Below are 16,195 nucleotides of genomic sequence, written 5' to 3' on the forward strand. Positions count from 1 at the left end.
AGAGAAGCATTATTCATAATAGCAAAAATGCATACAACTGTCCATCAACAGATAAAGGGATAAACAAAATGTGGTATATATACACAATAGAATATTATTTATCCATGAAAATGAATGGAATTCTGATACATGTGACAACATGAAAGAAACCTGAAAAAAAATGCTAACTGAAATAAGCTAGTCACAAGAGAACAAATATTGTATGATTTCACTTACATGAGATGTGTAGGCAAATTAATTGAGACAGAAAATATAAATTAAAGGTATTAGGGGCTAGACGAAGGGATGAGGACTTCCTGCTTAATGGTGTAAGATTTTGTGTTTGCCATGATGAAAAACTTTCTGGAAATAAGATAGTAGTGATGGTTACATAATATTTTGAATGTACTTGATGGCACTGAGTTGTACATTTAAAATGACTACAATTATACATTTTTTGCCACATACATGATGTATATTTTACCATAATTAAAAATATATGATATTAGTATTGCAAATCCAGTTTTCTGGAAGAAAAGGAGGAAAAAGTGGAAAAGGAACATAGAGAAAAAACAGCAAAATGGTAGATTTAAATCTAAACCTACCAACAGTCATGTTCATTGTAAACACACTCAATAACCCAACTAAAAGACAGACATTGTCAGAGGGACAGGGGAGAAGAAAATTGCTCCATGCTTCCTGGGCTGGGGACATAGCTCAGTGGCAGGGAACTTGCCTAGTGTTTGAGAGGGCCTGACTTCAATCCTCAGTATTGCAAAACAACACAAAACCTATAAGTTTCCTGCCAGAAACCTACTTTAAATATAAAGACACAAATAATCTGGGTGCCATGGTGCATGCTGTAATCCCAGTGATTCAGGAGGTAGGAGTATCACAAATTGGAAGCCAGCCTCAGCAACTTAGCAAGACCTATCTCAAAGTGAAAAATCAAAAGGGGATGCAGCACAATGGTAAAGCACCCCTGGGTTCATTCCCTGATACAAAAAAAAAAAAAAGAAAGAAGGAAAGAAAAGACACAAAAAGACACAAATTAATCAAAAGTAAAAAGTTGGGAAAAGATGTACTGTGTTCAGCCTAATTTACAGAAAGCTGGAGTTGCAATATTAATATCATACAAAGCATGCTTCAAAGCAAAGAATATTATCAGGGCCAAAGATAGTTTTTCATAATTATCTGAATCAATTCAGCGAGAGAATATAAAAACCTTAACCATTGAGGTATTTATTGACAAATCTTAAAAACATGAGAAGCAAAATAGAACTGAAAGAAGGAATGGACAGATCCATAATTATAGTTTAAAAGTTCAAACTTCCCCCACTCCATCTCTGATAGGATAGGTATGAGAAATTCAATAAGGCTACAAAAGGTTTGAACCATACTATCAAATACAATGACATAACTGACACTTATAGGACATGTCACCCAAAAGCAGAACACATGGGACATTTATTAAGAGAGACCATATTCAATGCCATAGAATAAGTGTCGATAAATTTGCAAGATTCAAGTCATACAAAATATGTTTTCTAACCACAATGTAATTAACCTAGAAATTAATAAGAGAAAGATATCTCAAAATTAAAAATGTAATCACTTCTAGAACACCCATGACTTTAAAATGAATGAAAATGAAATAAAAACTTGTGGGATGAAGGTAAAACAATAATGTGAAAATCCCTATTTAGAAAAGAAGTGGGGAGGAGGAATGGAGGTTCGTGGGATTGGGCAGGGGAGAGTGGAGGGGAGGGAAGGGGGATGAGGAAAACAGTTGAATGAATCAGATGTAGCTTTCCTATGTTCATGGATAAATACACAACCAGTATAATTTCATATCATGTATAACCACAAAAAATGGGAAGTTATATTTGTAAGATATGTCAAAAAACATTCTACTGTCACATATAACTAAAAAGAACAATTTAATTTTTTTTTTAAAAGAATGACTTCAGCTTCACCAGTAAGAAACTTGGAAAAGAAAACAAATGAAATCTAAAGTAAAAACAGAAGAAAGGAAACAATAAAAACTTGTTCAAAAATCAGTGAAAAAGTATCAGAAAAAGCAAATTAAAAAGTTGATTTTTTTTTTTTTTTTTTTGGTATGGGGGATTGAACTCAGGGGCACTTGACCACTGAATCACATCCCCAGCCCTTCTTGTATTTTATTTAGAGACAAGATCTCACTGAGCAGCTCAGAACCTCGATTTTGCTAAGGCTGGTTTTGAACTCGTTATTCTCCGGCCTCAGCCTCCTGAGCTGCTGGGATTATAGGCATGCATCACTGTGCCGGGCAAAAAAGTTAGTTATTTGAGAAGATCAATGAAATGTATAAACCTTCAGTCAGATTGGGAGAAAAAATTACAAATATCAAAAATGAAAGAGGAGACGCCAGATTTTATGCACATAAAAAAGATGAAGAGGGACTATTATAAACAAGTTTCTGATGTTATATTCAATAACTTAGGTGAATGAACAAGTTCTTTGAAACACTGAATCTATCAAGAAAAATATAAGTAACATAATAGACTTATATGTATGAAAGAAAGATCAAATTTATAGTTTAAAACTTTCCCATGAAGCCAGGTATAATGGTACTCTCCCTATTCCCAGCAACTCAAGAGACTGAGGCAGGAGGATCACAAGTTCAAGGCAGCCTCAGCAATTTAGTGAGGCCCTCAGTAATTCAGTGAGACCTGTCTCAAAATAAAAAAATAATGAAAAGGATTGGGAATGTAGCTCAGTGGTAAAGCACTACAGACCTTTCACTGGAGTATTCTACAAAATATTTAAAGAAGAAATAAATGCCAATTCCACACAAATTATTACAGAAAATTTAAGAAGATGTAAACTTTCCAACTCATTCTACAAGGCCAGCATGATTCAAAACCAGACAAAGATATTATAAGAAAAGAAAAGCACTAGACTTATATCCCTCAAATATACAAAGGCAAAAATTCTTCAAACTTTTAATAAATCAAATCTAAAACTAACATACAAGGTAAATTTACATATACTTACATCTATATCACGATCAAGTAGAGTTTATCCCAGAAATTCAAGCTCAGCTCAAAAAGACTAGAGAAGAAAAACCAAATAATAATCTCAATTAATAAAGAAAAATAATTTGATAAGATATATCTGTTCTTCAGAGCCTCCCCCACCACCACCACCACCCCAGGGCTGGTGATCAAACTCAAGACTTCATGTGTGTGGTATGCAAATGCTCTACCACTGAGCACTACTCCTATTCTTGAAAAAAAACTCTCAACACACTAGGTATAGAGAAGCATCTATGAAAAATCTACAGATCACATTATATTTAACAATGAAAAAAAATGCTTTCCCCCTAAGATCAGAACAAAAACAGGTATTTATTCTTCCTAGTTCTATCAACATTGCACTGGAGGTTCTAGCTGGTGCAATAAGATAAGAAAAAGAAATAAAATGAATGCATACTAGAAAAAAAGGAATAAAACTCTCTTTATTCTTGGATAACACAATCATTTATATAGAAAATCTGATGGAATCAACAAAATACACCCTATAACTAAGAACTGGGTTTATAAGATTACAAGATTTAAGATCAACATACAAAAATAATTGTAATTCCATGTACTTGCAGTAAGCAATCAGGAGTGAAAATATTTAAAATACCATTCGGCAACAAAGTAAATATACTCAATGACATAGATGAATCTGAAAATATTTATGCTGAGTAATACAAGTCATACAAAAAAGTATGAACAGTTATCGCCTGGGGACCAACAGTAGAGAAGAAGTCTAGGGAGAAGGATTGGGAGAGGATATTAAAAAGGAGCAAAAGTAAATTTTTCAAGGTAATAAATATGTTATTATCTTGATTGTACTTAAGTTTCATGTGTGCATAAGTTTCAAAACTTATCAAACTGCACGTTTAAATATTTTAATTGAAAGTATGTCAATAAATTATTTTTTCAAAAAGTTAAAAGAACTTGTTTTTAGTTTATAACATAGTTTTCAGGCATTTTTTAAAATTATTATTATTATCTTCCCCTTGGCATCTCACCTTTTTTTGTTTCTCATATTTGATCCTTGGAAATTTTCCTTATTGGGAAAGAAACACACACACACACACACACACACACACACACACACACTCCCAAAATATTCGCCTTCAATCTAAAACTGTTTTTCTTTCACACGTTTTCTTTTACAATTTATCTTGCCACCTTTTTTGCTATTCTGTTTGTCTCAGCTACTAGGGGTGTGATGGCAGAGAGTTGGTTACTAAGGTAACCATAGACATGAAGGTATCAAGTTTGAAGAGACTGAAGTATAAACCTGGGAGGTGACACAATGCAGACCATGCAGACTTCTCCTGGGTGGGAGTTACAGTGAAAAGCTTTTTCCCCCTAAATTCTTGAGATCCTCTCTCTGGGGAAAGTAACTCAAGGGACTCTGAGAGGGAAGACAGAGAACTGAGAGCAATAAGGAAAAATATGTGCTGGTCTGGGGGTCTGGGGAATTGAATCATTGAACTGTTTTTAGCTCCCCTGCCCCAGTTTCTCCCCAGTCAGCCCTGTACCTCCTCTCTCTTTCTAAGAAGGTTCTGCCCATGCACTGTTCTTTGGCTGTTTTTTCCCCAGAGCCTGTAACACAGAGGCAGATAGCTGATAGTCAAGTATGAAGACCAAGGGGATAAACTGTCGAGGTTCCAGCTCTGTGAGCTGGGAAAGTTATTTTAACTCTCTGGGCCTCTGTTTTCCTATCCAAAGATGGGGGATAACAATACATACCTCAAAAGGTTGTTGTAGGGCTGGGGATGTAGCTTAGGATGTAGAGCTCTTGCCTAGCATGCACAAGGCCCTGGGTTTGAGCTCTTGATACCAGGAAAAAAACCAAAATTGTTGTAATCCCAGTTAGTTGGGAGCCTAAGACAGGATGACCGTGAGCTAAGATAGTGAGACCCTGCCTCAAACAAACAAGATCTCCAAAAAGCAGTAGTACTCTTTAGTGGTACTTTTTTCTATTTGTGGTTCTGGGGATTGAACCCAGGGGTGCTCTGCCACTAAGCCACATCCCCAGCCACCTCCCCTGCCCTTTTAAATTTTTATTTTGAGACAGAGTCTCACTAAGTAGCCCAGGTTGGCCTCGAATTGTTATCCTGCTGCCTCAGCCTCCAGAAGCACTGGGATTACAGGTATGTGCCACCATTTTGGACTCCCAGTCTCTGTCTCATAAGAGCACTCCAGAAGGAGAATCTTTATGGGGAGTCCATCTTTCTAAAAGAAACATCCACTTTGGTCCCATGATATCTACCCATCAGTGAGAAGTTGCTTCTTGAAAGAGTTCTCAGCCTTTCAAGGTTCTGCATCACTGACCTCCCTTAGCTATTCAATTAAGTGTTAGGTTTCTAGAATTCCTCCCAGCAAATAAAAACTGACCATACCTGCCTTTTTCTTTGCTTCTTGTTGCTTAAAGATGATAAGGATAAACTCTAGCTCCAAACAATCAATTATTGGGAATTTATGCAAATCGCCTAAAATTTCTTTGGGCCATAATTGTAACCAGTGCCCTACCCATTACATAGGATGTTAGGCAGAGAAAAGGATTCATCTATTAATAGAGTTCTGTAAGAAAAGAGTTAAAGGGTCATGTAGATTCAAGATTCAAGGTATCCCTTTATTAACGTGAATCATGATTTCCCTGCTGAGAACCTATAGCTTACAGAGTCCATGCTTGATCTTTTTTTTTTTGATACTGGGGATTGAACTCAAGGGCATTCAACTCAACCACTGAGCCACCTGCCTCACAGTTGCTGAGGCTGGCTTTGAACTTGCGATCCTCTTGCCTTAGCCTCCTGAGCGATTGGGAGGTGTGTACCACCCAGCTCAGCCCATGCTTGATCTTATTGAATCCCCTGCAGACAGCCCATCACAAAGCTAGAAAGAAATGCAGTCCTATTCTAATGCTCTTTTGGATAATCAATAGCTACCTCCAGATTCCTACAATCTAGTCTGTCTTGGCTACAATCTACTCTTAACTCGGTTTCCTAAATGGAGGCATGCAGTTCACTCACATGGCCAGCTAATTTCCAGGAACTCATCCTGGGATAGCAACCCCCACAGTCTTCAGAGTGCAGTGTGCAAGGAGATGCACTGACGAACATGGGGAAAATATTTAAGGATGAGTGCTGAATAGGATTTAAATACAGCAAAAGTAACTAAGCTTTCCTAATACTAGTGACCTAGCCCACTCACTCAGTCACTGTGTCAGAAGTCATGTGTCACACGCAGAATGTGAGGAGTTTCCAGGGACCAAAAGTAACATCACAGGTGACATTGGTCTTCTTCATAATGCATACCATCCACTGGGCAATAACAAGCTTATTAATTGCTACAGACTTTATATAATTCTTTCTAATAACAGGAGAAATGGTCACAAAAATCTTTGCTTTGCAGATTGGCAGTCTTCTAGGAAAGGCCTATAATGATATAGTCAACAGAAAGAAGATACACATTTTATTTTCAGCATTCATGAGAAATAGCTGTCAACAATAAGTCACCTAGCTGAGCGCGGTCCTAAACAACTCAGTGAGACCCCGTGCCTAAAATACAAAAAAGGACTGGGGATGTGGCTCAGTGGTTAAGCACCCCTGGGTTCAATTCCTGGTATCAAGAAAAAAAAAAAAAAAAGCCACCTAGCCCTTATTTTCAAAACAAACCACAAAAAAGAACCCACTTAATTTGTCCCTTCAAAGGGAAAATGACAGTCTATGAATGAGTGAGAAAGTCATACTTTTCTAAACACAGGGAAAAAGCATTTTGAAAATTAACTACTGAAAATAGCTCCAATATTGTAATTTTTTTTGGTATTAGGGATTGAACTTAGGGGTGCACTACCATGGAGCTACCCCAGTACTTTCTATTTTTTTTTTTATTTTGAGACAAAGACTTACTAAGTTGCTGAGGCTTGAACTTGCAATCCTCCTGCCTCAGCCTCCCAAGTAGCTGATATTCAACACTGTTCTGAACACTCCAATATTGTGATTTTTTTTAATTAACCAAAACAGTATTTCACTTATAAAATTTTTTTTCTGCACACTTGATAAACTAAACAAAGTTTCTTAATGGGTTTTAACCATGTTGTTAAAAATATAAAAATGTAGCACCTTCCATTCAAAAAGGACTGATTGACTTCAGAAATAAATTCACTAGAATTTTGATTAAAAGTCTTTGCATCATTGGTGAATGAAATTAGAAAATGAGTAACATGATTCAATGAATGTAATCAAGGATGCATTTCTGCTTGAATCTACCTATCAATGACAAATATCTTTTTCAGTGAAGACAGCCATTAATTTTCACTTAAACTTGTGATTTTAATAACGTACTTCATTTTATTTCAACCTTTTAACATTTCTGCATGTTACATGGTATATAATAAAATACAGGTAAATAACTGTTTAAAAAGAAAAACATTAAACAGTTAAAAGGTGACTACTGGTTTACCATCATAGAGAAAGAGTCCACGTTTGGGAGCATCATTTTTGCAAGGAGTATGGGAAAGAAGACACAAGAAAATCAGTAGCTATTTAGACTGTAGTGTTTCAGATGGGCAGAACCTACCTTTCAGAGTTATGGCCTCAGGGTTGACAGAGATGGGTGAAGGCAGGAGGTTTGTATGAGTTTTCTGTCACTCTAATAAACAGTTGAGCTAATCAAGTTATAAAGAGAAAAGGTTTGTTTTAGCTCACAGTTTGGGAGGTTTCAGTCCATGATCACAGGTTGGCCTCATTGCTTCCAACCTGTGGCAAGGCAGCACATGGTGGCAGAAGCACAGAGCAGAGCAAAACTACTTACCACATGGCTAGGGAGCAAAAGAAAGAGTCAAGTATCTCACAGTTCCTTTTGCCATCACGACCCTGATGACCTGAAGATCTCCCATTAGTTCCCACCGCCTCCCAACAGCCCCAAGTTGGGGTTCAAGCCTGTAACCCATTGCCTTTGGGGGACATTTAAGATGCAAACTGTAGCCAAGTCCTTTTATTTGCCAACCTGACATAATTTAAGGAATGCTCCTAGTTGCAGCAGATCCTTAATTGCTGTTCGTTGGCTTCTTTGCCCCCTTGCTATTTGCATACTCACCACATCTAACGTGGGCCGGGCACTTGGAGCTGAGGAGGTGAATAGGTAAACTTACATATCCACATGTTCCTAAGAACACCCAGGTAGTGTGGGAGAGAGAGTACATATGCAAACACGTCAGTGACTGCCCAGAGTTTTATCTAGGCAAAAAAAGACAAAGTTCACCCGACAGTCCTAACGAACAAGTTCCTTTTTTATTTTTAAACATAATGCGCCAGACCTTCTGACTAACGTCACGTTACTTGGGACAATTCAGAAACTGTGATTCCATGAGAAGGGGGTTATGAGAATAGAACTGTCCAGGAAAGCCTTTTTCCACCGAGTTCAAACTAAGATACCCAAGCGAATCCCAGGGGCCACAGGGAAGGGTCTTCCCTCCAAGTCGGGGGTGGGTGGGGGTTAGAGGCGGAAAGGGCCGCGGAAACGGGGGCAACGGCTAAAAGGTGCTTCTGAGAACCAAGAAGGGGGCCCGCGACAAATTCTTTAAAAACATCGGAAGCGAGGCGGTGAGCAGGCGAGCAGGGAGGAGACTGGAGGTGATGCTGGGGGCCGCAGGGTAAAGCCGGGGGCTGGGGAGGGCGGCCCCGCGCGGGCACCGAGGCGGGAGGGACGGGGTAGGAGACAAAGGTCGGGTTCCCGGAGCCTAAGTCGGGGAAAGGGGACGCGGCAGCCGAAGGGGCGGCGCCGCGCGGGGCCGGGCGGGGTCGGACCGGGGTCGCCTGCCGGCCGCGCGGGGCCACACCGCGGATCCGGCCGCGCCGGGCACAGCTAGGCCGCACCGGGGGGCAGGGCCAGCGGCTGCGGGGCGGAGGAGGGGACCACGCGAGGAGCGGCGGCGAGGGGTCGCGGGCGGCGGGACGCGCCGCCAGGCCCGGCCTGAGGCGGGGGCGGCGGCCGCGGCCGCGAGAAGGCGTAGTGGGTCAGCTCCCCGCCCCCGCCTCGGCCGCGGCGGCGTGAGGGAAAGGGCGACGGGCAGCGCGGCGAGGAGGAGGAGCCTGCGGCCCCGCCCCCGCTGGAGCGAGGGAAGGAGAAAGGCTCGCGGCGGAGGAGGAGGGAGCCGAGCGCGGGGAGGGGGCGGCCGGCCGGGCCTGCGCCCGAGCGAGCGGCGAGCCGAGGGGGAAGGGGCCCGGAAGGAGGCGAGCGCGGCCGCGACGCCGGGAGCCGGACGGACGCCCGCTCTCGCCCGCTCTCGCCGGCCTGCCGCCGCCTTCCCAGCCCGCGGCCGAGCCCGAGTCCCGAGCTGCCGCGGAGGCCGGAGCGCGGCGCCCGGCGTGGGGCGAGCGGGCGAGCGGGGCCGGGAGCCCAGGCCCGGCCGGCGGTCCAGCGCGGGGCGCGGTGGGCTAGTGCCCGCGGCAGCCGGCGAGGGGCGAGAGGGAGCCGAGAGGCCGAGCGCGGAGGAGACGGGGTTGCCCGGAGCCGGTGTGGAGGAGGGACCCCTCCGGACGCCATCCACAGTCGCAGGTCCAGACCGAGGATGGTCGGGGGGCAGTTTTTCTGAGCCGGCGACGGAGGAGGGAGAAGGGGGGACGCGAGGAGCCGGAGCCCTGTTCCTCGGAGGCTGAGGCGAGAGGAATTTTCAGAGCCTGGATGTGGAGCAGCCAAACAGCAGAACTAACTCAGGAAATTGTCTCAGAAAAAGGCCGAGCGAGGCTGGGTCTGAGCGTCGGGCTGGGGTAGGTGGAGGAACCTGCAAGTTCAAAGGAGACGGGGAGAGGATAATTTCGGGGATTCTCTCCGGTTGGTGGTCAGTGCTACCATTTTTAAGGTGAAAACCATTGCATTTCAGGTGTTCTGTGATTTTTTTTTTTTTTGGTGCGATTAGTTCCTTTCAGAATTTCAAAACCATTGATGTAAAAGCTTTTTTCTTTTCTTTTTTTTTTTTTTTTAAGAAAATCTACAGATTTTGGTTCCCAGGGTCGCACTGGATGTGGAAGGAGTGCTGTTGTGTACATACTATTGTATGGTTTTATTTATTTTATTTTTTACTGTGCAAATCAGCTGGAAGATTTTTTTTTTCAAGTGCCATTTCGGATTTATTCCTCTGTTTTTTTCCTCCCTCGAATATATCTGCCGTTGTCATTTTAAGCATTGGAGACCAGAGAATAATTTTTTCCCCCTTTGGAGCTTGAGGCTCCCTTGCCAACAGAAGGACAGCTGGGAAAACTGGATTAAAAGGATGGTTTTATCTGTGTTTTGCAGTTCAGACTGATATTTTGAAGGCACATTCTTTCTGTGATTCATTTTTTAGCCCAAAGTGCTAACCTTGAAGAGATTTGTGGTTGGGATTTTGGTTTCTAAGAAGGTCATAGTTTTCCTCTTTTTTTCTTTCTTTCTTTCTTTTTTTTTTTTTAAGAGGGGGGGAGGGGAAAAGGGTCTAAGAAAGGAGACCATGTTCACCGGTAGAAGTAGGATGGAGCTTCAGTTACCAGGATCCTGAGAACTGGAATAAAAAGGATTCCATCTTCAAGTTGGGAGGCCCTCTTCTTACCTTTCTCAGAAATTGCAAGGGGTTCAGTCTTGATCAAGACACTGAAGCCACAGGATTCTGGAACCAAACCTTGGAGACACTGAGAAACCATGAGTGTAAGGTTGCCCCAGAGTATAGACAGGTAAGTTTGGATTTTTCAACACTTATTAAAGGAAAGATTGGGAGGGGAGGGTGTTGCATTTTGATAAAGGATTATTAAAGAAAAAAAAAGATTTGGGTGTGCTGTGGGAATTGGTGGGGTAGGGGCATTGGTCTCTGGGGACCGTCAGCCTGTGTGATTATGTGTGTGTGTCTGTGGTCAAAAACACCTCCTGGTTCAGTGTCAGAATATAAGCAAGCAGTAAGCGATGAAGCTAAGAGGATGAAAGAAGGGGAGGACATGCTTTCAGTGGGTTATGATTTTTGCTGGGTTGGAGGCTGAATTCAGGTCCCCAACTTGCCAGCCTCTAGCGGGTAGGAGGCAGGAGCAAGCCTGGTCATGTGAGCGGTGAATGGGGACTGGTGTTAGGTGTTGGAGTTGCTGGGGGAGGGGCTCTGGCAGCCGCGGAAGGCCAGGCTGGTTGGTATGGAATAGTGGGGTTTGGGGATGGGTTGGATCCCATTTCTAGAATAAGGAGGATGTCCTTGGCTCAAATGATAGGATAGAAACACCATTTACAAAAATCATACAGGTCTGGATTGTTACCAGTGGCTGATGAGGCCCTCTGGTTGCTTAGGTCACATTAGAATTTTCTCACCTACAGGCTCAGAGTTTAAATTGAGACTTGTCAATAGCTGATGCTTGGAGTTTAATCTTCCAAGCCGTTCTCAATAAGCTTGACTGCAAAATGGGCCTTCCCTCTGCTTAGAACCAGATTGAGTTGTTTTGAGCCTCTTAGGCCTGATGGGCAGAGGCTCTGGCCCTCAAATTTTAGAGCACATGATACACCTCCCCCTCAAGAGTCAACACCGCATCCTCTGTCACTATTAACATTACACTGGGGTTGTAATTCCTTCTTCCAAAGATTTGGTACAACTTTGTAAGGTGTCTGCCTTTTCCCTCCACCCACCTCTGATTTTTCCCTTGAGAATCTTGCGTAGGTTGGGTGGGGTGTTCTTAGGGGTGGTACATATATCCTAACCAAATAGATGGGTGGTTGGAGGTCTAAACAAGCAAATGAAAGGACTGGACCTGGAAAAAACATTATTGGAGAGATAGGGAAGAATATTTGCGAGGGAGCAATTGTTCTCTCCATGTTCAGTTAACCTTTGGTTATCCATGCTAATAATAATTTCCTTTTGACTGTGGAATGTGGCCTAGAATGCATATAATCTCTCTCTCCCAAACACTAATCTCTGTGTTGCTTTAGAGTCCGGTTTAGAATCATTCAGCAGTCCCCAGACAGGGAACTGACTTTGCTGTGGCGAGGAGGAGGCAAACAACCACAAAGCATTTATGGCTGGTTCAGACCTCCTTTCCTTTCTGTTGGTTTCTTTGTAGTTTGATCCTGGGAAAAGGATAACTGAGGCATGGCAAGGCAAGGCAAGGAGGGGCAATGGTTTGCAAGGCTGCCCTTCTTCCCTTTTCATTCTCTTGGAGTTGGGAATCAGTGCACTTGTCTTTTTAAGATCTGAATGGTAATCTATTTCTGTAAATTCATGGATGTGAGAAGATGGAAATCCAGGTGTTGAGGAGTGTAAGGAGAGGCGGTAAGGTTCCTGGGTTGATATGAGCCTCTCCCTCTGGGAGTTTGTAGATCTTCACAGCTGCAGAGCTCAGGCTCTGTTCAGTATGTTATGGTTTCCTGAGTGCTTTCATAGAATGTCTCATTTGAGCCTCACAATGTTCTGTGACAGACAAATCAGAAGGCCTTATTCCTATCTTGTAGAAGGGGAAACTGAGGCCCAAAGAGGATTCCTGGCTTGCCCTGAACCATTTTGCCTGACTTGTGGCAGAATCTGAACACTAAGCTACATCTTGTGATTCTGAATCCCTGGTTCTTTTCATTGCCTCAGCCTGTCTGACTAGGTTTGTAGATACCCTGTAGAATGTGTGAGGCACTGTTTTGCCTTCTAGAGCAATAGAGGAAGGTACTGTTTAACAGTTACGGTATTTCCTTGCTCTTCATACCTGTAATTTCTAGTTAAAAGTACCATTTTCTCCCATGGGCAGGGCTTTCCTTGTCTCCACCCCTGATTCTCTTCCCCAGGTCCCCTTCTTGTAATCTCCAGCTGGCTGCATTGGATCTTGTTCCATTTTAGTTTTGTTTCATTGGACCTTTTGACATCCCAGGCTCTAGACCCTATGAATTTTTTTTAAGATTTTTTTTTTTCAGTTGGACATAATACCCTTTATTTAATTTATTTATTTTTATGTGATGCTGAGGATCGAACCCAGGGCCTCACACGTGTGAAGCAAGTGCTCTGCCACTGAGCCACAACCCCAGTCCTAGACCCTATGAATTCTAAATAACTCAGTCTATACCACTCTGGAGCACTGATTGGAAGGAAGTGATGCAGATTATGGAGTTGGGTTCTGTTCTTAGTTTATCAGTTTGTTGTGTAGAGTCTTGTGTAAGATGCTGTTGGTGTGTTTTAGAAAATGAAAGCATACAGTTCTTGCTCACAGAGAGCATATCAGTAAGTGTGAATTCTTCCATATCAGGTTGTTTGCAACATTTCATGTGTTAATTTCAGATAGAGTCAAAAGGTTAATTAGAAAAGGTTTCCTAGGTGATGTGTATTTCTTGAAGATAAGCCATATGCTGGAGGACCATGTATTTGGAGATAGATTGTGACTTATAGTAACAAAGACTGGAATATTTATTTAGCAGTCTTTTACCTGCTGCCTTTCTGTTGGGTAGTGACTGCTGGCTCTATAGGAAAAAAGAAAGTTTTGCAATTAATTTTCATCTTTTAGTGTTAATAAGTTGTTACTGAGAGATGAGCTATCGTGTAATTATTTGTGTTTCTTTTAGTTTTTGTCCCTTTCAGTTATTGCCCCTTACTATATGTTCTTTTCAGGAGTTTCTAAAAACATGTTTGATATTACAATCAGAGCTTATAATACTGAATTTTTTTATAAGAATGATGATGAGTTTTGCTTAGCCATCTATATCTGTTTGCCTTGTTCCCCTTGGCAAACATTTTTGAAATGGCCAAATGGGTTAGGAGTTTGCTTCCATGAAACAGCTTTTCTTTGCAAAAAGTTAGCTCATGTGAGGACCAAACCAGAGAGCATTACACCAAAAGTTAGTTCTTGGTTTGTGCCCTGGCTTTCCCCTTAAACTATGTGACCTTGGGCAAGTCATGACCTCTGCTGTCTTCCTCCTGTGTAAAGCCATAGTAGCTCATTTATATATTTTCAAGTTCCGCAACCCTCCCCCCCTTGCTATGGTGCTGGGTACTTAACCCAGGACCTTGGATTCTACTACTAGGCAAGTGTACTACCGCTGAGTTTCATCCTCAGCCCTTTTTATTTATTTTGAGACAGAGTCTTGCTGTAAGTTGCACAGCCTGGCCTCAAACTTGCCTCCCAAGCAGTTGGGATTACAGACCTGCTCCACTGCACCCAGCTCACACTTTCATACAGTATGCATGTGAAGATTATAATGTTTATTGAATCTTCTCATTGAACTGTTGAAGGGAATCAGTCCAGTGAGATAATATATTTCCAGTTGCTTTCTAAACTGTAAAATTCTATTTAAAATTTAGATGATGAACTCATGGATTTGATTTAGCTTCATGCGCTACTTCTTGAGCTAAGTAGCCCCAAACAAATTAAGGATGATGAAGAGATCTCTCCATTTGCAGAGTTTAAGCAGAGTGAATAGGCTTTATTATTGCAAAAATGCACAGGGTTAGAACGAGGAACCAGTGGTCATGGTTGGGTGATACTAGAAGATGTGAAAAAAGGAAGGTTATTGACTCCTTCCCAGGAATTTTGATGAATGGGCAAGACTTTCTCTACCTTGACTCACTTAAATGTCTGCTCAGTGATGAGGGTGGAAGATTTTTTTTGTTTACTTTCTTTTTTTCTTTCTGTGGTGCTGGTGAACCCAGGACTTCACACATGCTAGGCCGATGGTGTATCACTGAGCAATACTCCCAGCCCCAGAAAGGATTTGTTTTATTATCTCTGGCCATTTCTTGTTGTGGAATCATATGATTTTCCAAATTCAAAGTAAATCCAGACCCACCAATTGTTCCCTATCAGAGATCTCTTCCCACCTGGGATTTTGGTCTTTATTGAGCTATGGGACCAATAAATCCCCAGGCATTTAGCTGAACTTCTACCTAGTTTGGAAGATTGGCCTCCCAGAACAGTGATAGGGGTCTAGATGTATAAATAGTAAGTCCCCTGAAGTGCTGAGTCTTTTCCAAAATGTACCCTTGTTCCAATCTAGGGGTGTGAGATGAGAGGGGATTTTCAGATGAAACATTTGGTGATTAATCACCATTATGAGCAGGAGCAGACTAAGATTAACTTCAGATACTCAAAAACATTGTTCATATAGCACTCTTTGATGGATTTGTAAAGCTTTTTCAAAGAATACTGTCAGGCAGAGCCCCTTTCCCCAGTTTAGAAACAGACAAAAAATAAAAATGACAGCAGGTTATCGAAAATAAAAAAGATTTCACATAGCTAGTGCCCAATTAGTGGATAGACAAACGGGTTCTAGAAGCATATAACCTGTTGGAAATGCTGGAGTTTGGATAGTAGTGCTCACTGCCTTAAAGATCTAGGATTTTGATGTATGTGAAAAGGTTTTGGTAACTTTAAATTCTGTAAATCATAAGACGAGTTGTTTTAATCTGTATTGACTGAATCTACTTCACATCTTCATAGAAAAATCCACTTTTTCATTTATTGTTTTTAAAACTTTTTTTTCAATATTTATTTTTCAGTTTTTGATGGACACAACATCTTTATTTTATTTTTATGTGGTGCTGAGGATCGAACCCAGTGCCCCGCGCATGCCAGGCCAGCGCGCTACCGCTTGAGCCACATCCTCAGCCCTTGTTTTTAAAACTTAATTGGAAGATTTATTACATGGCTTGGAAACTTCCTGGTGGCCTGTGCATTCTTCCTTCTTTTCTCAGTGACTATCTTGAGAAAGGCTCCAAGCATAAACCTGCAAGTGGCTCCCAAGGTCACTTCCTCGCCCTTTGGGGTAAGCAAGACTAAAGAAGTTGCTAATTCTGGTCAAAGAGAAAGACTCCTGAAAAGCCATGTTAGAGTTCCTGTGAGAGGAAGTTTGGAGTTTGAGGAAGAATTCTGGCATTGAGTTAACAAGTCAGTATGCTGGGGGCGACTACATAAATGACCTTGGAAAGTTGCTTACCTGTTCTGATTGGAGTTTTCTTCCCTCAAAAAATGAGTCAGTGGGGCTAGCCAGGCTCTACGGTTTGTTTCTTTCTAGCTCTTGTGTTTTTTGAGCCTCTGAAAACAGAATGCTTGTGTCCTTTTGGTGAGCCAGGACTCTTTTCCTGGAATCATTATCTGGCCTTCCTGAAAACCAGAGAAAATGAAAGTTTGAGAAGACCAGGACTACAGTTGCCTGATGAAAGGAAGAGGAAACTGGAAGAATAGGGGTGTGGAAAC

General features: G+C 42.0%; 1 protein-coding gene and 1 pseudogene across 13 annotated transcripts in view; both read left to right on the forward strand.

The window, feature by feature from the left end:
* Positions 1 to 10,591: 10,591 nt before the first annotated feature.
* Positions 10,592 to 16,195, forward strand: part of Arhgef11 (Rho guanine nucleotide exchange factor 11) — a 109,477-nt gene continuing 103,873 nt past the window's right edge. For 10 of the 12 annotated variants that reach the window (XM_021730551.3, XM_078027337.1, XM_021730554.3 and 7 more), the window contains exon 1: positions 10,592 to 10,732. In XM_021730551.3, the coding sequence (XP_021586226.2) occupies positions 10,701 to 10,732 (32 nt within the window). In that variant the 5' untranslated portion in view covers positions 10,592 to 10,700. The remainder of the gene's footprint in view (positions 10,733 to 16,195) is intronic. The other 2 variants (XM_021730556.3, XM_078027336.1) reach the window with 2 other exon arrangements.
* LOC144368461 (putative monooxygenase p33MONOX pseudogene) overlaps positions 10,597 to 16,195 on the forward strand; it is a 61,463-nt pseudogene continuing 55,864 nt past the window's right edge. Inside the window, exon 1 of the transcript XR_013428215.1 lies at positions 10,597 to 10,732. The product of XR_013428215.1 is annotated as a putative monooxygenase p33MONOX pseudogene (transcript). The remainder of the gene's footprint in view (positions 10,733 to 16,195) is intronic.

This window comes from Ictidomys tridecemlineatus, chromosome 11, assembly GCF_052094955.1.
Source record: "Ictidomys tridecemlineatus isolate mIctTri1 chromosome 11, mIctTri1.hap1, whole genome shotgun sequence".
Classification (NCBI taxonomy): Eukaryota; Metazoa; Chordata; class Mammalia; order Rodentia; family Sciuridae; genus Ictidomys; species Ictidomys tridecemlineatus.